Genomic DNA, 23,568 nt, shown 5'->3' on the forward strand with positions numbered 1-23,568 from the left:
TGAGGAAAGACAGCAGTTGCTTCTTGATAAAAGAGTTTTTACCTTTCATTTTTCTGAGATAAAACTCAGGCAAATAATTGATTACATATTATCTCTCTCACTCTCTTTTCTAAAAGACAGATCACCAGAAAGAAAAAAAAAAGAAAATAAAAAAAGACAGTACCTGACAAACAAGCACTATGTAACTGATCACAGTATTTCCTCCAATGGTCTCATTTTGAAATAAGTTATAAGACATGCAGCCCTTCTTATGCCTATGAACAAAGTCTATGAATCTACTTTGGTCTTATTTATTGTCATACCTTTAAGTGATAGTAACTGCATAAACTATATTGGCATTATCTTGCTACTTTAAAAAACAAGAAATAATAGACTGCTGCTCTTATAGGAATGCATTCATCCATCTAGCCTGTACTTTTATGCTAATAAAACTTAATGAGGTCCTACCATTTTCCCTGCTATTAGACTACACCTAAGTATCATTATCATGTTCCTCTATGAAAAGTCATTTGAATGACCATCCATAAAGTCCCATATAGACTTGTTCATAGGTAACGCATCTTCTCCGCTCTTCTTAAAAAGATTAAAAGCTTCAAAATTAATTTCTGATATTTAAAACTTGCATCTCCCATGTCACTAAAGCTTAGTATCACAGTGACTGTCCTACTATAACTAGGACTGTACATTTAGTTCTGAGAACTTGAACTGAAATATAAAGACCCAGAAACAGCAACCTCATAAAAGAAGTTACCCTTATAAATGATCAGAGCTGCAAGAACTTTTATTTCTCTGCCTGAGTAGCTTCATTTCCTGAACATTCTATTAAAGAAAGCCTGTAGAGGTCTGTATCTTTATTAGCAGGTCTTTGATCCTTCACAATGAATTGCAAACTATCAAAATCCAAACTGCTTTTAAGTGTCTGCCAGGTATATTTACAGTATATTTGCAGTACTTTCTCAGTTTATTCTTTCTTTATTAAGCAAGTGATACTGTCTGGAAAAGACATATGGTCCTATTCTACCTTTGCCACTGCAAAAGAAATATTTTGTGTATTTTCAGGAAAAAAAAATCAAGAATACATCTGCATTTCCTAAAAGGGACTATAATTCATCTTTTTCTTATTGGATATAAGTCTATTCTCTGACACCACAATGATCTCTGATGTGCTAGGTTGCTTTGAAGGTTAACAATGGAAACAGACTCCTAAGAAACAGTATTCCTGAAAATCCGTTAAAGGATGACAAACTACAAAATATTTTATATCTTTCAAATGGGGAATACTGCAGATTCAGAACAGAGGGAAATGCTAAATATTACCACTACGCTCCTCAAAAACAAACAAACAAAACCAACCCTTTTAAATAAATGAAGCTTGGATTAGTTACACTGTAGATGACAAAAGACTTTCACTAGTTGTCAGCTAAACAAATCATTCTCAAAAGACTATATAATTCCACGAATAAAAAGTTACTTACTCCTCAGTAATTCTGAGCAAGTTGCACATCTACGTGCTGTAAGCACAGGTAAGTCCTGGTTTTGACAGTACCAACTATTTTCTTCTAGAGAACATATTCATACCTTATCACCTTTTATGCTTGGCACATAATGATGTAAGACAAGCACAGTCAATGCTATTTTAGTTTTCTTTAAACTGTAGAATACTTGCATTAGATAACAGGGAAGGACTAGAACAGGACAACAAGAAGGGAATGTACCTGGGGACAACCTTGCCAGAAGTCCTGCACATCACTGTAACAGCACAGTGTTTGGTGAAGGCATGGAATAAAACTTTCAGGTAGGTGTTACAAAATATAAATCAGCTATGGTCCAGAAACTTAATTACACAGTATCACAGTGTATCAGAGGTTGGAAGGGACCTCAAGAGATCATCAGGTCTAACCCCCCCTGCCACAGCAAGATCACTTAGAGTAGTCTGCACAGGAATGCATCCAGGTGGAGTTTGAAAGTCTCCAGAGAAGGAAACTCCACAACCCCTCTGTGCAGCCTGTTCCAGTCCTCCATCGCCCTCACTGTGAAGACGTTTCTCCTCATGTTGAGGTGGAATCTTCTATGTACAAGTTTGAACCCATTGTTCCTTGTCTTACCACTGTGAACCACTGGAAAAAGCCTGGCCCCCTCCACTTGACACCTACCCCTCAGATATTTATAGACATTGATGAGATCCCCTCTCAGTCTCTCTTCGTAGGGGAGATGCTCAAGTCCCCAATCATTCTCATGGCTCTCCGTTGGATTCTCTCCAGCAGGTCTCTGTCTCTCTTGAACTGGGGAGCCCAAAACTGGACACAGTATTCCAGGTGTGGTCTCACCAGGGCAGGGTAGAGAGGTAGAAGAACTTCCCTAGACCTGCTGGACACACCCTTCCTGATACATCCCAGGATCCCATTGGCTCTCTTGGCCACAGGAGCACATTGTTGTTCCATGGAGAACTTGCTGTCCACCAGCACTCTAAGGTCTTTCTCCATGGAGCTGCTTTCCAGCAGGGTAATCCCTAACTTGTACTGGTGCTTGCTGTTATTCCTCCCCAGATACAAGACCCTTCACTTGTCCTTATTGAACTTCATGAGGTTTGCCTTCACCCAGCTCTCCAGCCTGTCCAGATCTTGTTGGATGGCTGCATAGCCTGAGGGGGTGATGGTCACCCCTCACCCAGCTTTGTATCATCAGCGAACTTGCTGAGGGTACTCTCAATCCCCTTATCCAGGTTGTTGATAAAGATATTGAACAAAAGTGGGGCCAGTACTGATCTCTGGGGAACACCACTTGCCACAGGCCTCCGAGTTGACTCTGTGCCACTGATGATGACCCTCTGAACTCTGTTGTGGAGCCAGTTTGCAATCCACCTCATGGACCAACCATCTATGCCACATCTCCTGAGCTTTTCTACAATGCTGTTATGGGAGACAGTATCAAAAGCCTTACTCAAGTCAAGGTATATGACATCCACTGCTCTTCCCTCATCTACCCATTTGGTTTGGTCATGGCTTCATAGGAGGCTATCAGATTAGTAGGACAGGATCTCCCCTTGGTAAGTCCATGCTGGCTACTCCTGATAACCTTTTGGTCTTCCATGATTAGATGACCTCTAGAATGAGGTGATTAGAGATGACCTCCAGGATGAGCTGCTCCATTATCTTTCCAGGGATGGAGGTGAGGCTGACTGGTCTGTAGTTGCCTGGGTCCTCCTTCTTGCCTTTTTTGAAGACTGGAGTGACATTTGCTTTCTTCCAGTCATCAGGCACCTCTCCTGTTCTCCATGACTTTTCAAAGATGATGGAGAGAGGTTCAGCAACAGTATCAGCCAGCTCTCTCAGCACTCGTGGATGCATCCCATCAGGGCCCATAGATTTGTGTGTCTTGAGATGGTATAAGAGATCTCTAACCCTGTCCTGACTGACCAGCGGAATGTCCACATCTCTCCAGTTCTGCTCCCTTGCTTCTCAAGACTGAATTCTAGGTCCAAAGCTGAAAACCTGGCAATCTCATTACAATTTTTGCCCTATGGCCCACCATTCATTTGATCTTCTCATGGGCAGGAGCATTTTTCTGGATCTGCCACCTGTCAGTACAGTCAGTCTCAGATAACATACGAAAGGTCAGGTCCCCTCAATACAAGCTGAAAGAGCCTTTTCAACAGAGGGTGGGAAGGACTACCCTGATCTCAGAAACATAAGGTTTGTGAGGAAAATGCAGCAACAGGTATGCTTATTTTCTGATTAAGAGTAATTTTAAAATGACCTTGGGAAACAATTCAATATGGATCCACAAGGATACCTTCATCTCAGAGAATCTCAGGCAAGGAAGGAAATCCCCTTTTGCCTGGCTTAGCTACTGTGTTTTCCTGTTGGAAAAAACTGCAATCTAACTTTTGCAAAAAAGATGGCATAATGAGCAGGACTCAAACGATTCAAAAAGCATTTGGAGAACCAAGCTGAAGTTCTTGTTTGGAACTGAAGCCACAACAGTTTCAGTAGGCATCGGTGGCAAGCTGTCAGCATTAATACTGGACCAGATCATTTGGGTGACTAGAGCTTCCATGACACCCAAACCAGAGCTACAAAGGGAACCAAAATAACCTCCTTATGAACACCTTTTTATCAGTCCTCACGAAGTCTGATGTTTGGCACCCTGAGTGCTAATTAATAGTAAAGACAGGGTGGCATACTCCGGGATGCTACTTCTCCTTACATACTAGCAAGCAGCTACATTTTGGTGCCCCCCTCAACCAGTTCTGAGGTTGATACACTCAACTGTTTTTAGCAAAAATATCCCTCTCCCTGCAACTCCCTGGAGAGTCTGAGTAAAACACAGCAAATTCAGTACCTTCCTATTACTCCTCACCTCCACTGAGGCTATATAAACACTAGTTATACAGCCCAGTTAAACAGAATCATATGTTCCAAGTGACAGACAGATAGAAGATTATTCTGAAGAAATCATTGGAAAATAAAAACTTTTAACAGAGGAAGGCAAACATGATAAAGACAATGCACGAGAGGCCTTTTTAAACTCTAAGAAGCGCAGCATCAATACACATACAATCACACAAAGAATAGTAGCAAATACAATTCTGAGTAACAATTGCATTGTACTAAACAGTTCTTTACTACAATGAACAGTTGCCAGCACAAACTTCACAGACTAATATTAAATTAAAAATAAACACTTTAAATTTTATTACAATAAAATATTCTAAGTCCTACCTCTGGTGCCAGGTATTCTGGAGTACCACAGAATGTCTTCATAGTTGCTGCATCTGTGATTCCTTCTTTGCACAGTCCAAAATCTGTAATTTTTATGTGTCCATCTTTATCCAACATTAGATTTTCTAACTGTATGTTGAGGAAAAAAAGTTCCCTTAGTATTTCTTAACAGGACAGGCTAACGCATTACATCAAATTCATTAAAAAGATACAGATTTATTGCACGCAATAGAATTAAATTAATTAAAAAAATACACCATCTCCTATATTACAGCATTTAACAGTGTTTACCATTACAAAATTTAAATAATTATTTAATATTTAATAGTTTACAGCAGTAAATCCCAGATCAATCAAAGTGTGATCTTTCATTCTGAATTTTTACAAGTTTGTTGCATTGTGGAATGAAAGCAAAGTAATTTTCTAAATATTCTTAAAATATAATTGAGTAATTCAAGGTTATAATCCTGGCTGGCATTTTGTCAGACTTCATAGATTTCATTTGCTATAACATGACCTTAATTTACCCAGATGTATTTTTCTTTCTAACCTGACATGAAACAGCTAGTATATACCCATAAATCTTTTAAATATCTGCATCTTACACAAGCTTTTCAATAACAGACAAAACTGGATGTAGAGAGGCTACTGATAAAAACAAAACCCTAAGGTAAATTTCTCCTTGTATACTTGCAAAAGACACTGTTCTTGAATCGTGTATACGTACCTTCATACGCTTTGCATTGCTTTTTAAATACATGATTCTTGTTTTGAAATGTTAAAACAGAATACATAGCCTGCTATGAATTACTTAAAGAACAGCAATAGAAAACTGCTGCAGTATTTACTGTGGACTTAACTAAAAAGCTCAGCTAACATCGTTCTACAAGTTTTTTATTAGCAATATTTTCAATACAGTTAGAACTACACCCAAGCAAATGGTACTTCTGAACAACTTTTCTCAACAAAAAATGTTGGCTTTTTTTCTAATTATGTGTGTAGTGAAGATATCAACAAAGAACAATTACAGTCATGCCTCCACAAATCTGAATGGAGCTTGAAATACAATTCAGAGGAATGCATTTCCTAATGAGTCTAATAGTGTCATACAAAGAAGATGCAAAGGAGAGGACACCAATAGAAGACTAATGATGTCAAATTTCTCTTTTCCTATTAATGAAGATAAAAAATCACAACCTCTCCTTCCCTGACTATATAATTCTTATTTTTCCAAGATGTCACAGCATTTCACATTACTACAACACCTCAGTTCCTGTACAAAGGAGTCCATAAATGAACTCCTTTGTATAAGGAGCCTTCATTATACATGCAAGGAAGGCTCAATTTCCTGTTCAAGAAATTAAAGGCTTGCCCAGAAACAAAGTAGCCTCATCATGGAATTTAGAAGTTACTTTCATGCAAATGAGAAAATGTTTCTGTTGAAAGCAGAGGTTATTTTCCTTAGAACATGGATCATACTATGTCAAATAGAGTTTCAGGCAACAAGAGGATACACAACTGTACATGCAGGCAAAACTAAGACAAATTACATTCCAGTATTATATATCTTTCTCAAGATGCAAGAAATAACATAATTTTTAAATTAAGGCTGAAATTATTTTCCTATTGAAGTATTCTAAATCATTGCAAATGTTTTCAGACCATACAAGAACACAACTCCTTAGTGAGATAAACAGAATGCAGTCCTATTGTGCTCCTTGTTCAGGGACAGTGAGAATTTTGAGATTTGTGTTGAAATCCCAACTTAAGTTCTAAGTAATGAGGAAAATAAAAAGATCAGAAATTTAAACATCCTTTAAGTGCTATTTCTAAGGTATGCTGCTTCTTTTTTCAATAAAAGTCATGTACCCATCTATAGATTACTGCATCAAATGACCTCCTTCATCACACACAGAACTTTGAACACAATTTTTTCTTTTCCCCATTAACTCTGAATAGTGCAACTTTATAATTACTTTGTGTTTGTCCCAACAGTCTCTGTAAAAACAAAAATTTGATTACTTTTTTTTCCTCCTTTGTTTTACCTTGAGATCACGGTATACAATCTTTCCAGAATGCAGATAGTCGAGGGCAGAGACAATTTCTGCACCATAGAAGCGTGTGCGGTCCTCTGAGAACACCCGCTCTCTCGACAAATGGAAAAACAGCTGCAGGGTAAACAGCAGGGACAGGATTGTAATAATTACTGATTTAGTGGGGGAAATTAACACAAACATAAAACACCTCTCATCACCATATTGTGATGATAGATAGTGTACTCTCAATGGACACTCAGCACTCTTAGACAGCAGCTGGCTTATCTTTTCCAGGTTTCCAAAGGGAGAAAGCGAGCTGTTAAATCAGCGTTTTAATCAATATACCAATCTTGTTTAAGGCATTCTGCTTGGTACTCATTTAACCTCCAGTTACCAGAGGAAAAAAAAAAAAAGTATGCAGCAGCACTATTCTGTACTTCACCACCACTACTTTTTCAGGTTTTTTTTAATCTCCTAAGAAATATTGGTAAAATATCCAGCTTATGGTTCCACCTTAAGTTTTTCAGACATTTAGTAACTTTCCTTTGAAGTGAAGAAAATTGAGTTCGTCAGTAGACTTTCACTGAACAGGTGAACTGGAATTTTACAAAAAAACTACATGCATACTGCTAACAATATCACACCCACTAGAACCTGCTTAGGATTTATAAAACAAATCTATGTATTTAGTGTATTTCTTTGCTACAATGTAAACATTTATTTGGGGGTTTTATCTCTTCTTTAATACTTTGTAAGTAGCAGCACTTGCAGACACTTTTTCAACTGAAGTCTTTCAGTGAAAAGTATCAGTAATTACATATTGCCACTAACTTTGGTTGCAATTAAAAAGCATAATGTGAAGTTCTGTAAGGTTGTCAGCATCATACTGGATAAAATATCATCCTCGGAACCTGGAACTACACCTAAAAAAGTAGAATTCAGCTGTTTAATTGAAATGCTCTCTAAAATGGCTGTTTTTATTTAACATGTAAAGAAGGCTTGTGAAAATCCTCTAACAAAGATCAGTATGTTTCTGTATTCTGTTGAAGACTAAACAGACCACCTGCCTTACTACTTCAATGTAGGATGTTTGGGGTTGACTATAAGCACTAACAATCAACAAAACAGAAATACAGAAAAAGTGACCATTTATAAATTAAATACAGACAAGGAAACCCGTAACAACACGGGGTTTTAATTTTCACTGCGAAAAATATCACGTAAATAAGAATTCTGAAATTGCAGGTTAAGTAAAAAAAAATTAATCTAAAAACCAATAATATGCTACATCTGTCATTACCACAACCTACTTTACACCTGTAGGAAATCTACAATTCTATAAGAACCAGAAGTCAACTTCTTTCCTAACAGTTATAATTCAAAACCTATGTATTACTTTCTTCTGATTTTAAACAAACTTCCCACTAAACTGAGCTTTTTGGCAGCATAGACAAGCAGAGACTTCACAGAAAACAAAACTGCAGTATGATTTGAAGAGAATGTTTTGGGTTTGTTCACTGTACATGCATTACACTTTCAATTTCTTTTTTAATTCTCTCGACACCTTGTATAAAAATGGAATACCTGCATGACAAGGATGATCATTATTTTTTAGTTATTTCAATTGCTCCTGCTGCTCATTTCCCTGTTTAAACACCAGTCCCTGGCCCTCCCTGTAGTAACCTGCTTTCTGTACTGAAAACTGCTTGCCAATGCAAACACAAGACACATACAGACTAAGCAAGTATGACTTCATGATGTAGCCCACATATTATGCAACTGGGAAAACAATAAATACATTTCTTAATCTGTGGGGGGGTTTCCACACATTTTTGCAAGACTTAAGTATGAAACAAACAGCCCTACGTACATCTTCATCCAAAAACAAAATTTAATTTATGCTGTTTCATCTGTTTTGTGGTCTCTTTCATAAATACCATAGAATTGTTTCTGTTGGAAGAGACCACTAAGATCATCATGTTCATGTCACTCATTTTTAAGAGGTTTTCCTTTTTTTTGATGAAATCAAATTAATTCAAAATAAAGGGTAACTTCCAGATCACGGTTTAAGGCATATGAATAGCAAACCTATTCCAAAAATTTGTAACTTAACTTTCAGCTAGCCCTACATTCATATCTATGCAAAAGGACTACTGAAATTTTTGTATGAGATTAATGCAGTAGCTGAGCAGCAAAGTCATAGAAAATTCTAAAATCTCAGGATACTTGTCAGCAATTGATGTTATTAGTTCCTGTCCAAATCTGAACATGAAAGTTGATAACCTGACAAGTTAACTGATCAAAAATTTATGTTCTTTAGTGCTTACTTCCAACAAAATATTCTTGATATTCATTCAAAATAACTTCCAAGTAAAATGATCAGCTAGAAACAACGAGCAACAATGCTTTGTTTGCCAGAGACCATGAGTTCCCAGCTCAGATTATGTTAATAATATGTATGGCACTACAGTCATTCTTCATATGCATTCTTCACAGTATTATCACAGTATCACAGTATGAGAATGTATCAGAGGTTGGAAGGAACCTCAAGAGATCATCAGGTCCAATCCCCCTGCCAAAGCAGGATCACTTAGTCTGCACAAGAATGCATCCAGGTGGGTTTCAAAAGTCTCCAGAGAAGGAGACTCCACAACCTCCCTGTGCAGCCTGTTCCAGTGCTCCATCCCCTCACTGTAAAGAAGGTTCTCCTCATGTTGAGGTGAAATCTTCTATGTTCAAGTTTGAAGCCATTGTTCCTTGTCTTATTACTATGAATCACTGAAAAGAGCCTGGCCCCCTCCACTTGACACCCACCCCTCAGGTATTTATACACATTGATGAGATCCCCTCTCAGTCTTCTCAAGACTAAACAGCCCCAGGGATCTCAGTCACTCTTCATAGGGGATTATTGCACATAGCAGAGTTGTTATCAAACTAGACATGCTAGTTTTTAATTAATAAAGCACATTTAGATATAAAAATGCATATTAAAGATGAATTAATACAATCAGATACATGATGAGGACACTAAAGTAAACTTTAAAATTATAATACAAAGATCTAATTCAGTGAGATTATAGCATTATTTTCAGCTAATTATTTAGTTGCTTCCCTATTTTGGAATAATTATGCCACAAGGCTCTATTTACAATTGTCAGAAAATAATGATTTGATTTATTAAGTCAGAGAGGTAAATAAGAAATGTGATGGAAAATTATGTAAAAAAAAAATCCAACATTTGCTGTATTTATTGATTTACAGTTTTCAAATATGTGCTATAAAGTCATTGCAATTGCGTTAGAAACAGATTTGGCACAAAGAGTGCCATTTTGCACATAACATTTTTGATGGCATACATAAGAGTGGTATAGCTACAGTGAAGACCAGAGCTATAAATTTCCCTGTATGTCTGTCTTTAAAAACTGAACAATGTTGCCCTGAGGTTTTTTTCTAATAAGAAAAAAAAATTAATGCAAATGATATAACAAATACAAAGATTAAATATAAAAAGTATATCCAAATGCAGATACAAATATATAACAGACAGAGCCTTAAATCAATTGATACGTTAAATTTCTGCACATCCTATTGACCCATTTTAGCATGTTGAAAGTTGTACAGCTGGTTCTTGCTCGTCCATTGGATTTGCCCAGCAGTTAAACACATGCTAAATCTGAATGTAGATTTCAGTCTTTTGCAAAGCATTTGCAGTAGCAGCCTTGAAATCTGGAATTATATGTTTATTGTTTCAGGCTTTATACTGCTTCTAGGCACAGTCTATATCCAAAGATATACAGTACCCTTACTGTGGACTATCATATAACTTCAGGCTAAAGAATATTTTCTCATTTACTTAGAGTTTAGACAAACAAAACAGAACACAACCAAGATAAAAATAACAAAGCTTACAACAATAGTTAGTTCTTTTTCATTAGGTAAGTTGTAAATCCTGTCTTTTCTAGACAGTAGTATCCCATGTTCAATTACAACACACAATTTAGTTCTCTCTTGTTTAATGAACTGAAGTTAAGAGGTGTGGAAAAAAATGCCAAGTGGAGGAGAGATTCAGAGTTCTGCTGTGGAGAAACTATTTGAACAAATTTTAGAGTTTATTGTACTGATAATTATCAATTAAGTTTGTTACAAAGTATGGCATTTGAAATTACCTTGAAAGTGCAAAGAAAGAAGAACTTACTAGTCAGATACTCTGCAGAACAATGCATGTAACATTTAACTTCTAAAGCTTTCCAACCTTTAATGCAAAATACTTGAACAAAAAATGGGATATGTACACTCCAAAAGAATTCGCCAAGAATAAAGAGCCATTCTGAGAACATTTTTTTTTATACCACAACTCATACCATTCTGTGTGGCCTGGAAGTTGGTGGAACGCTGTAATGTACTCCTAATATACTGCAATCACACTGTACTCAAAATTATATGGGTTACAAAAGGAAGAGTAGGCAAATCAACACCAACAGGAAAACCATCAACACAGCCTTACACATTTTTTCTAAATGTTGATAGGACAAGAATAGCAAAAAAATGTACAAAAACTGTACTTATTTTCTTTACAGTAGGCTTGTATCATTTGACTTTCAAGTATTTACAACAATATTATACATTTTGAACCACAGTAAAGAACACAGTTTATCATGCAATGCCACTTGTACTATTTCACTACACACTCTTAAATATGCTATTTCAAAATCTTAATACTGAAACTTGGTCATTGCAACTAAGCCGTATGAATAAGTTTTTTTTCCTAAAATCAAATTTCAATGTCTTAATGCTACTTTAAAGTAATTTCTTCAGGGCACAAAAGTACTGAAAAGTCATCACAATGTTATAAGTAACATTCCAGCTTTATACTGCAATATACTTTACGATCAACAGACATTGCTAAATGCTTCACCCACGGAGTACACTACCACCACTGAAAGAAAAGTTTAGCTTTCAGCCCACGACAAAGATTTCAAGTTTGGGTCCTTAAGCAGCAGAAAATTAACTGTAAATGTTGTCAGTATGAGAAAAATGTATTTGATATTTCTCTCAAAAGTTAGCTTGGGGAAAAAAAATCCTCTAATGTTTTACTTTAATATATTTTAGCTACAGAATATGTTGAGGGTTTTTCAAGGAAGTCAAGGAGAATTCAATAGAGTAATAGTTGGTACACTGTGAAAAAAGCACTCAGAGACCAGTAAAACTGATGCAGTTACATTTTCATTAGAAATTCTTCCCTTATTAACTGTGTCTAACTAATTTGAAATTAAATCAGCAAGGCTAAGAAAAGATAAATTGCCACTGTTGTTGTGGGATATTAAATTTAACATAGATTTAGCCCATCTCCTTGACTGTTTTCCTTCCAAGCCATGGAAGAGGAACTGAAGACTCCTAGTACTGACTACACTTTTTATTACTGTAGTTGGATAGAAACCTAAATTGTGGCATTTTCTTCCCTTCACCTGGGTGAGAGTCTAGAATACGATAAAAATTTCAATAACGCCTTCATTCAGAGGACTGCTTGGCTAATGTGCTCCTTAAAGGTACAATCCATAAAAATTCTGAAGCAACTGACTCAGGCACAATTAACTAAGGAGAAATTTTTAATCTAAAGGCATTTTAAACAGACACGCACTAAAGATAGTACTGCTCTGGACAGAATCAAAAGCAACATGGTACTGCCAGAGTCAATTTTCCACTGGATGGATACAACTAAAAGTTCATTTTTCAACACCTTCATCAGTAAGAAACTATTGCATGGAAATTAAACTTTGTTGGAACACAGAGGAACAATAGAGGAAAGCAGCTAGATTCTGTGCATGGTTGTGATGGTTTTAAGACTGTCTCTTTAATTTCTTCTCACAAAGTTCGAGCAGAAAAGTGAAAGAATGTAAATAAATCACTACTGGGTATAAGAAAACAAAATAACGATTATTCTAAACACTTCCATTGGAGAGATAGACATGTTTAAGAGTCAGTACTCAAAATAAGACATGGACAGTCAGGCAGTCCATCTTCTCTCAGTCTGTCTGCCTTCTTCTTTTCTTCTCTGGCTGAAGATAACACACACCCACATACAGACCTTGACAAGCTAAGGTCTAATGAACCTCTCTCTGCTTCTTGGCTTTCTTCCCTTTTGCCTGCTCTGGGAGGGGGGAGGAAAAGAAGCACGGCCCCTCTCTTTTGGGGGGCCCAAAGGGCTTTGTTGTGTTTTTCTGTTGATTGTACATATTTGTAAATGTTGTGAATAGTGTATATTTGTACATATTCATTGCATTTCATCACAGATTGTAGTTTTGCCTGTAAATACAGTTTCATTTGCTTCCAGACTGAGCTAGCCTGGTTATTGTCAGTGTGGGAGGGGGATTTCAGCTCTCACACTGTAACAATGGTAGAGATATGCTTACAAATGGCTAAAAAGCTGGCTAAACTTTGTGCAGCTTTGTGCAAAGTTTCAGTTCTGAGTTAATAGCAAGATTATTTTTACAAAAATTAGGTCCTTTGTATTTCTTAGTCACTCAGACAGTGACCAAATTCTGAAATTCAGAGGAAAATTTGGTAAGACTGAAGACTTTCCTATTAGACAGGACAGGTTGTCCAACTTACTGTTCCAGATCTCTAGCCAAAGAGAAGCACATAACCAAATCAAGAGAGTTTTTTCAAAGAAAACTGCCTACTCTGAAAGGCTATAATTACCCACTGTGGCAAAAATTTACGGTTGGCTTCAATGAATTAGGGAACCACCAGCAAAGAACATGAGCAGCACTGACAAGAATTAGGGAGCCATCAGCAAAGAACATGAGCAACACTGACAAGAATTAGGGAGCCATCAGCAAAGAACATGAGCAACAGTGACAAATAGGAGCATCATACCTGGAAAAAAGCACCCCACTCTTGGTGAAGTACACTGTAATCATTCAAATCCCAATAAGCAAAAGCAGGGTGCCACCAAGAAACCTGTGACACAAGATGTTTAAACAGCTGCTACAAAGGTGCACCACCCAATGCAGAGGCATAAAAGATACAAGCCTGATCAAAACACCGTATCAAGAGTATCCTCAGTCAGAAGATAGGAGTCAAAAACAGTCTCTGTGGGCTCTGCTCTGTATTCAAATAGGACAAAAAATTATCTTTCAAATACTATGTATGCTGATGATAGGCTGATGTTAAAAACATACTTTGACAGTGCATCCTCTGAGACTACAGAAATGAAATAAGGTATTACATAGGGAAAACCATGAATAATTAGCTCGTTTATAAAGGCATCACTTTGAAAACTCATTGTAGATAGCACTGCTGTTGTTTTTCCTTTCTGATTACCATTGCCATTGGGTGACGAATGGAGGCATAACTCCCATTGTGGTATAGCAACGAGATTCTAGAAACGCAGAGAGCAGAGAATCCTTTATTGTAGTGTTGTAGAATCCCCAGCATTATAGAGTCTCAGAGTCCCACTTACAGAAGTAGTCCCAGAAGCCATTAACAGATGAAGCAGCCAACAGAAGTCCCGAGCATATCCCTCGCAGCATCCCTACACCGAAGCCCTGGCCAGAAGAAGTATCAAACAAACAGAAGCGCAAATCCCTATGTGATGGTTTAAAACTGTCTTTTTAATTTTTCTTTGCAAAGTTCAAGCAGAGAAGGTGAAACAGAAGCGCAAATCCCTATGTGATGGTTTAAAACTGTCTTTTTAATTTTTCTTTGCAAAGTTCAAGCAGAGAAGGTGAAAGAATGTAAATAAGTCACTATTGGGTGTAAGAAAGCAAAATAATGATTGTTCTAAACAATTCCATTGGATAGATAGAAATGTTTAAGAACCACTACTCAAAACAAAGTAGGAGCAGTCGGAGTGGGGAGCTCTCGGCTTCCTTGCTGGGCTGTCTGGCTGCTGCTTCTTCTCTTCTGGCTGAAGATAACACACTGACCTTGGCGAGCTAAGTTAACAGCCTCTCTGCTTCTTAACTTCTCTGCTTTCTGCTAGGGGAGTTTGGGGGGAAGAGGCCCCTGGGAAAGGCCCCTTTAGAGGGAACCAAAGGGAGCTTGGTTGTGCTTTTCTGTTGATTGTATATGTTTTTAAGTGTTGTGAATTGTGTGTGTTTGTGCGTGTTCATTGCATTTCATCATAGATTGTAGATTTGCTTGTGGATACAGCTTTCATTTGCTTTCTGGACTGAATTAGCTTGGCTGTTGCTGGTGTGGGGGGATTTCAGCTCTCACACTGATACACCCTAGAAGCCCTAAATGAAACCATTCCTACCCAAGCGAGAGAAGGTGCAACTATTGCTCAGAGTGGCTGTCTTTTGTACTCTTTGTTATCAATCCCTTAACCAGTAAAATACAACCACGTACATAAGCTAAAATCTTTTCCCAGTAAGAGGCGCCAGCATGTCAAGGAAGTGGCTTCTGCAGCATCAAAGGGTGCCGACATGAGGATGTTGTTCTTGGCACACATGGAATGTTATTGCTTTGCTTTTTGCGGTGTGCAATTGGTCAGCTAAGGAATCATGCACTCTGCATGCATCCAGCAGCTGCCCTCAGAACAGTGGCTGCAACACACTGTCTTAATTTTAGTGACATAAGTTCAATGTGAAATAAGCCAGGTGAGTGTGCAAGAGAAGGCTGCTATTCCTTTACTGCTGAGGAAGACATTTCTGTCTAGTTCAACTAGTCAAAACTGTTCAATTCCTTTATGTCCAGAATGGGGTTTATATATATTGAGTCAAACAAGTCACCTTCACATAATAAGACTCCTGTGGATAGACACTGTGGTTAGTCCTGCCTGGCAGAAGACAGCCACGGACAAATTTTCCTTGTTTCTTCTTCACAGAGAGGGTTATCAAACACTGGAATGGTCTGCCCAGAGCAATGGTGGAGTAACCATCCCTGGAGGTGTTTAAGTAGCATGTGGACCTGGCACTTAGGGACATGGTTTAGTATTGACTCTTCAGTGCTGGGTTGAAGGTTGGACTGGATGATCTTTGAGGTCTCTTCCAATCAGATGTTTTCTGTGATTCTGAGTATGTAAAAGGGCCTCAGATGGCCCAGAAATCACCAGAGCAATGAATGCAAGACAGGCACTCTGGGGGCAGGGGGTGCTCCACCATTAGAGTTATAGCTGAAAACAGATTTCCTGTAGGATAACACAGCAAAAGGGCAATGCAAAACACGGTATCATGCTGCAGCATTTCCTGAATGAAGAAGCAGTCTTCCAATAAAAAAAGCTAGTGGAAACACTTAGTCCTTTAATGTTATCATGCAACATATAGAGACTGTCACATGTAAAAATAAGGAAAAATTCCTAGTTCATGTCATAAAGAGATACAATTTGAACAGCAAACAGCATCTAACAGCTAGATAAAACCCCTCTTCTTAGACTGCAGTTCTCTTCAATTCCATTTGACAGGTATAGTTTTTGATACTCCATTCTTCAGTAAGCAGCTGGGGGACAGCAACAGCTTAAAGGCAATTGACACTTCAAGTTTAGCATTGAAGCTGAAACTTCCAGAATACACAGCAAGTGAAGGGATTAAAGTAATGAAAAACATGAACACATCACTCTTTTCTCATAGGTTTTGCGATGGCAAATCCATATTAGGACAGAAGCAAGAGCAGGCAACATCGTTTTTCCTTGTTTGTACTATGTTATTATCATTTCATGTCAGAACATGCTATAACATGCATGAAGAAAACAATAAGCAAGTCACTTGCAATTATTTCTCTACTGTCAAATTATCTTTCATCATTCCAACAGTCTAAATGTTCAAGAACAGGAACTACTTTTGACAACTTAGTTATAAAACAGATTTCTGCTTTTTAAATAAAAGCATTTTAGAGATTAAAAAAAAATATTAAACCCCCCAAACCTTAAAAGACACAAGAAAGTAAAAAAGGCAAGAAAAATTATATCCTTTAAAGTGTAACCCAGTGTAGAACATTTTTTTTTAAACTTACCTCTCCTCCATTAACATACTCCATCACAAAACACAAACGATCCTTTGTCTGGAAGGAATATTTCAAGGACTTGCAAAGAAAACAGAAAAACCAAATCAATTATCATCTTGTATTAACCCAATTTATTACACTTAAACTGTAACAAAATTTAATTTTATCCTCTTAAGCAGACAATTCTGACTTGGTGAGAACTTTCAGAAGTGCAAATTAGAAGTGCAAATTCCTATATGGAGCTTGAGATTAAATTGACACAAAAACCTTCATGTCTTTCCTCATCTCTGACACATGGCCACAAATACAAAAATATTGTGCTTGTTATAATAAAACACTAAATATTTACTAAAGCGCACAATTTTATACTGCATTTCCTATTGCCATACACAGTACCAGCTATTTTCACTCATAATATTTTATGATGTCCATTTCCACAATGCCAATGAAGATAGAGGTTCTTTTTAACTTCTGCCAAATGAAATCTTAAAAGTCATCCTAACTGTCAGCCTGCTCACATTTGCAAAGCAAGAAGTCTGTAGTTTCACTTACTATGCAATGTTAAAAGCTCTGAGTACCAAATGAATATATTTATTTACATATAATTTTAAAATTGTAAAAACTGTTATTATCTTAATAAAATTTTTGACTTATCAGTGTTGATTTGATTTTACTTGGAAAAATGCTACTGACGAAAATCTACAGATGTCGTCACAGCCTAAAAAAATACAATGCAATAGAAAAATCTTAAGAAGACTGATGAGACTTAAATACTGCATGTTTCCTTAAAATATTTTTTGATACTATCAGAGATATAAAAATACAATTGCAGTAACATTATTGCACAATTTGACTGGAATCACACCTACTTCTGTTTACCTTTACACTGTAATTTAAGAAACTTTGGAGGATGTAATTTTTCCTGAGTAAATTTCCAAGAATATTTTGGCTAAGCAATGTAAATGCCATCATCTGCTGTCTAAAAGGTTTACTTATGATTTTCTAAACAGTAAAACTTCCACCTTACACTTCGGTATTTTAATACAAAAAAGAAAATAACTTCTCCCTGTTGTATAATATATATTTATTACCTTTTGAAGTTAATTAAAATGTTTCTAATATATTCTCAAAGGAAAGGAATCAGAATTACTTCTACAGAAGAAAGTCAGTTGTAAAATTGAAATGATTTATCATAATTTGCCATAAATCTTCACATTTTTATCATTTTTTCAGTATTTTCTTTCTATTAAATGTTAACCATATGAAGACAAAGATATTGAAGCAGTGGGGTTTGAGTTTTGTTGCTCTATGAGCTTCTTATGTTGAACAAATAGTGATTTTTATCATTTTATCAAACTCTTCTTGAATTTTTCCTGGTAAAAATTAGTTGACAATATGTGAAACCAACAATTTATTTTGAAAGGGTTCATGTAAAAAAAAATCACCAAAATTGCACAACAGTTAAGCTTTACAAAATTACAATAAACTTTATTTCTGAACTCTTAGATACATATTCTGATAAAGGATATCATATGCACCAGATAGATACTGCTTGTTCACAAATTATCACCACAAAGACTTCAAAATTTGTTCATAAATTATTTTCATAATGGAATACCCATTATGTTGAAAATTACTTGCTAACGTTGTTTAAATTAATTCCTAATACTTACTGTTAAAAAGGGGTGTCTGGTGTTTTTCAATACTCTGCTTTCTGTAAGCGTATGAGCCACTTCATCCTAAGAAATAAAGAGCAGAGGAAGTAGGTCTGAATTGAGATGCACAATTGTTAATTAATTATGACGAAAAGGTCAACACTTTGGAAAAGAGAAAGCTATAGTACAATTTTGGAAAACTAATAAACCTGAAAGAAATATAAAAAATAATTAATGTGTTTTGAGAAAATATTTTAAAGTAAATTTAAGTTTGGCAAAAAAAAAATTAACCTTTTTTATTTTATTCTTTTAAAATGACAATATCCAATGTAGGGAAGGATTTGATAGTTTAAAAATATAATCATAACTTCATTGTTCTGCTGTGAATCATCTGAACAGCATACCTACAGAGAGAGTGAATGCTTTTGGAAGAAATGCACAAAGGTGGTAACCAACAGGCAAGTACAAAGCCTAATGTTAAGTCAATTTTTCTGGTTTTAAACATTTGCATGATTTGTTGTTTGTTTTGTTTTTCCTTAAAACCCATGTAGCCATACAAAAACCCTCTCTCACCCACTTGGGTTGTCCTTATAAGCCAAGCCAGCAGTGCTCCTAGGACTAGTACTGCCCTGACTGGGCCTGACTTCCTTCCCAGAGGACATGGACTTCATCTATGGGAGACAGGAGATGTCCACACAGGCCCACCCCGTTTCCAGCCAGACTTTGAGGAAGGGGTAATCAGGAGACCAACAGTGACACTCTCCTGTCTGTATGCCTGTACAAGGAAGATTAAAACGAGCCCTGTGCCAACAGAAGAGAAACTAATCCAGGCCCCAGCTCACCTGTGCTTGTCCTCTATTCCCTACAAAGCCAGGACCCTCTCACCATCCCCTTGGGTGGCTGAAGGGCAGGAGGTACACCAGAGGTGAGAAGCAGCCTGCAGCAGTGACAGCGAGGCTGTGGGGCAGGCTTGTGGCCTTTCATGCCATCAGGTTTGCAGAGAGCAGGGACAGAGGATGGCGGGAAGAGGGCTCCCCCTGTGCTGTAATGGCAAGCAGCTCCCGAGGGCTAGGGCTAACAGCAGGGCATTTAGGAAGCTCAGATTATCAATACACAGCCATTTGATGCAATTCTGCATGTAACAAGTGTTGTGAATTCCCCCTCTCCAGGATGCCAGGGACCTAAAAAGCCAAAAGCCACTGGCTGGTTTAAGCATTCCCAGATTCAATTTTTACAAATACTGCCATTGTTAGCCTCCAGAATCCAAAAATCTCAATCAGATTCACATCCCTCAAAATTGTCCTTATTTAACAATTGAGATTATTTTTAGTTCTGTCTCATGAAGATAAGAACGAGTAGGCATCTTGCTGTCAATTTCTTCTGTGCAAGTGGGACTCAAAACTTGATAACTGCTAGAAACAAAGGTCAGAATAGATGATCTTCAAGTTTAAATTTAGTAAATTTCTGACTACATACACAATGAAATTTAAACCACTGGACAACACCAGCTTAAACGACTTCTTCAGACATCAGCTTCCGGCTTTTCTGTCTCAAAAACTGAAAAAATGAGATTGTTAGTCTCACACACAGCAATCTTACCTAACACAGCTGAAACAGAGCACAAGCCCATTAAATTAATTGCATTTTGCTGAACAAGCCTGTAGTTGACTTAGGAAAAAATTTTATGTAATATACCCAACAATGCTTCACGACCTTTCTGCCCAGTGAACTCTCAATGTTTTAGCACATTCTGGACTGTAAGACACTGGAAAAAGGTATGCAAAATGCTACACATACTTTTTTCTGTATTCTTCACTCCTGAAAATACACACGTTTCTGTCAAACTCAGTTATTACTAAAAATTCTTACCAATATTAGATGCTGATTATTCTATTCAAAAGAATTACCCAGTATTAAAAATATAACTTTCCTTACCTTTGCAATAATAACTTCTTTTTTCAAAATCTTCATAGCATAGTATTTCCCACTAGCCTTCTCTCGAACCAGGATAACTTTGCCAAACGTGCCTTTGCCCAGCAGTTTTAAATAGTCAAAATCATTCATTGTCTACAAAGAGCAAAGAACAAGGTTTAGCAAGACTTGTACTATCTAGTTCCAATTTGAACACAAGTGTGTTCACATATAACTAAATGCTATTACCAATGTAATAAGCACAGTTTACAAAAATAGGAACTCTTCTATAGTTAGGTTCATAATAGCTAAGTGTATCCTTAAGCCACTAGGATACATTGTTCAATAACATTATTATAGTTCTCTAAAGTCAAGTACTGCACAGCAATACTACACACACACTCTTAACACTTACAAAGCACACACAGAAGAAAGTCTTAGCCTACACCAGCATTTCATGAATGCTCCTCATCTAAGAAAGCTTATCAACTCCTTTATTACCAGGGACACAAGAACATGGCATAATCAGTGTGTCTTGCATAACACCAACTACTGCACTGATGGCTTTTTTGACATGCATGATCCTCATAGCAGTATTATACCAGTAAGACTCTACAATAATCTTTGCATTAGAAGCAGATTTTTAAATCTGAAAGAGGAAGAAGTGACAAGTCTCCCTCTTCCATGTGACCACATTATAGTAACCATTCAAGCATCTAGTATTGCCCTAGTTTTGCCAGATAAACACAGTACACCCGGAACTGGTTCTACCAGACAATTTGAGTCTAGTAGGTTTATCAGCAAAACTGTAGTGTCACACACAAAAAGAATACGACCAGATGATCTCAGATCCCAAAGCAGTTTAGCCACATCAACAAGCACAAAGACTGAGTTAACAATCATCTTAGCTCTACAAGTTTATTTCACAGCCTGTTCAGAAGCGTCAACCCTATGGTCTATGCATCAAATGCAAAGAGGATGTTGAGAAAACAGTACAATACTGAGAATCCAGTAATTGCGCATGGTCAGCTTGCACTGACAGCAGGATATCTTCGGACAACTCAGAGCCAATCACTGGCTTCCCCTGTGTGTTTCCATAGCACATCTTTCAGCACCCTGTGTTACTAGCACTGGCTACTAGCTGCAGCACCACATAACAACACACAACCTATTAAAGCACCCAGAAACTTTGAGGAAAACAGTTAAAAGCTCTGAAAGACAACACACTCACCTATTCTTGTTATAGTATTGCGCTACAATATCAAAAACCTTCCTTTCTTTGTGAAAAACACACCACAAAACATTTATAAAAAGTAATTATACTTCTCAGTTTTGTTAAGTGAAATATATATAATCCTGTTATGTGTGGGGAAAATAAAAAATCATGCCTTATTTCTCATCTTCCTAGGGTCTCTTTCTATCACCAACTGCAGCCTCAAGCAATTTTTTTAAATACTCATGTTCCAGATGAACTTCTACTTGTGGGATTAATCCTTTCCTTATCCCTACAAGAAACACCTCTAACAGTGCCTACATATCTCACAAACATTCCAAATGTAGATCTATTGGCCATGTCTCTGGTGTGCAACCACGAATAGTGGCAGTGAAATATATTCTCTCTTGTGAGAAAGAATAAAGAAGAAAATTTCCTTCTGAAATTACTCATTCCTTTAAGCTCAAGTGTACGATGCTAATACTGTGGGTCTGAAGTAGCTGTCAGTCAACTGTGAAAATAATTTTCTCAGAGTCAGTTTGAAATATGCTTACGTAAGGGGTAGAATTAAACTTTCATCAACTGTTTTAATGGTGTACTTTCTTAGCTTTTGAGTGTTCAACCTGCAACTTAAAAGATGCAAAGAAAGTTGACCAAAAAAAAAGTGAAAAACTCAAAATGCATTCAAAACACAATTGAGGCAAAAGATGAGTAATTCAGGGCCAAATCCTCCTTATCTGCAGTCATAAGATGTGATATTCCTGGACAAAGAATGGCCAACAGTTTTATTGATAAAGAATACTAAGTTAGTGACCATAACAGCTACCACTTCTAACAGTCAAATATTAATGGGATCACAAGCAATCTCAAAGGAGCAACTTTTTCCCATACTTCTGGATCTTTGAATCAGAACTTAGAAAGGATCATCAGAACCTCAATAAAACCAGCTCATAAAACCAGCCCTTTGCCTGCACAAAGGAGGATGACCTTGGCTTGACCGATCATAGACATGGATTTGATGATAAGGGCAGCAAGCCAGTCAAATTGTAAGGCTTATTCACCCAAAATTTGCTTATATAATGTAAACAAAGTAGCCATGAATCTAGCTGCAAGCTCAGCTAAAACAAGTTTAAAAAAAAATATGTGTATTTATAAGAAGATGGTAATAGGTTTGCAAGACTTTGAGCTGTGGTTTAACAGCAGGTTATGGCAGTAGTGCTAGTTCTAAGAATAAAGCCTTCTGATGCTCTCATTCTTTAGAAGCTCAGCAGAAGGCTTAGAGATGATATGCAGTGTAGGGTAACTCAAAAAGTCTGCCAAAGAACACAAGACCTTAGGAGATAAAAACACAGATGCCATAGCTGAGGGTGTACTGAAAACTGGTGAAAAAAATGGAAATACTTCCTAAACCCAAGGGATGTTGGTAAGCAAGTTCAGAGGCTCCTATAAGACTGGATTCTTTCTCCTTGCTTATTTTCCTACCTTTTCCATTCCATCCAAACTCTAAGGATTGAATCTTTTTTCCCTATCACACTACTTTTTGGGTTCCTCTGAAAAAAATTGTTCTTTTCTCATCCTTCACCCTGCCAAACAAACTTGCAACCAAAGGAAAAACAATGAAGCTACAGGAATTGCATTAACCAAAGAATTGTATGATGTTCATCTTTCTATAAATCCTATTTACTTATGTACAGTTTATGTTCAAAAGAATGCATCCTACTACAGGTCCCAGAAATCCCTATCAAGAACCTAATTTTTAGAAATTCCTGATTTGCACAAATATTGTATCACTTGGAGTTTTATTCTGACTTCATCGGAAAGAAATTCTACTTAAAACGAATGACGCGGCAAGAAATAAATGCACTTTGCTAAGAATTTCTAGTACTCTGAATTTTAGTAATGTTGTTATGTTATTGCTGTAAAACTGAAGTAGCACACTGGAACCATTACAAAAAATAAAATAAATATTCAAACAAACAAAAAATCCACCCTTCGGGTTCTTCCTGATAATCTAGTCATTACTGTCATATCTGTTCAAATCAAGTTCCACAATCTAAAGAATGTTTTCTTCATAAACCTTTTCCTAC

General features: G+C 36.9%; 1 protein-coding gene across 1 annotated transcript in view; it reads right to left on the reverse strand.

Moving 5' to 3' along the window:
* The window catches only part of AKT3 (AKT serine/threonine kinase 3), a 70,099-nt gene that overhangs the window by 29,755 nt on the left and 16,776 nt on the right, over nt 1-23,568 (reverse strand). The window contains exons 4-9 of the mRNA XM_054399198.1: nt 21,434-21,436; nt 20,293-20,424; nt 18,376-18,441; nt 16,712-16,780; nt 6,767-6,889; nt 4,722-4,850 (exon numbers count right to left, since the gene is read on the reverse strand). Of these exons, the coding sequence (XP_054255173.1) occupies nt 4,722-4,850; nt 6,767-6,889; nt 16,712-16,780; nt 18,376-18,441; nt 20,293-20,424; nt 21,434-21,436 (522 nt within the window). The remainder of the gene's footprint in view (nt 1-4,721; nt 4,851-6,766; nt 6,890-16,711; nt 16,781-18,375; nt 18,442-20,292; nt 20,425-21,433; nt 21,437-23,568) is intronic.

Source organism: Indicator indicator, chromosome 2, assembly GCF_027791375.1.
Source record: "Indicator indicator isolate 239-I01 chromosome 2, UM_Iind_1.1, whole genome shotgun sequence".
NCBI lineage: Eukaryota > Metazoa > Chordata > Aves > Piciformes > Indicatoridae > Indicator > Indicator indicator.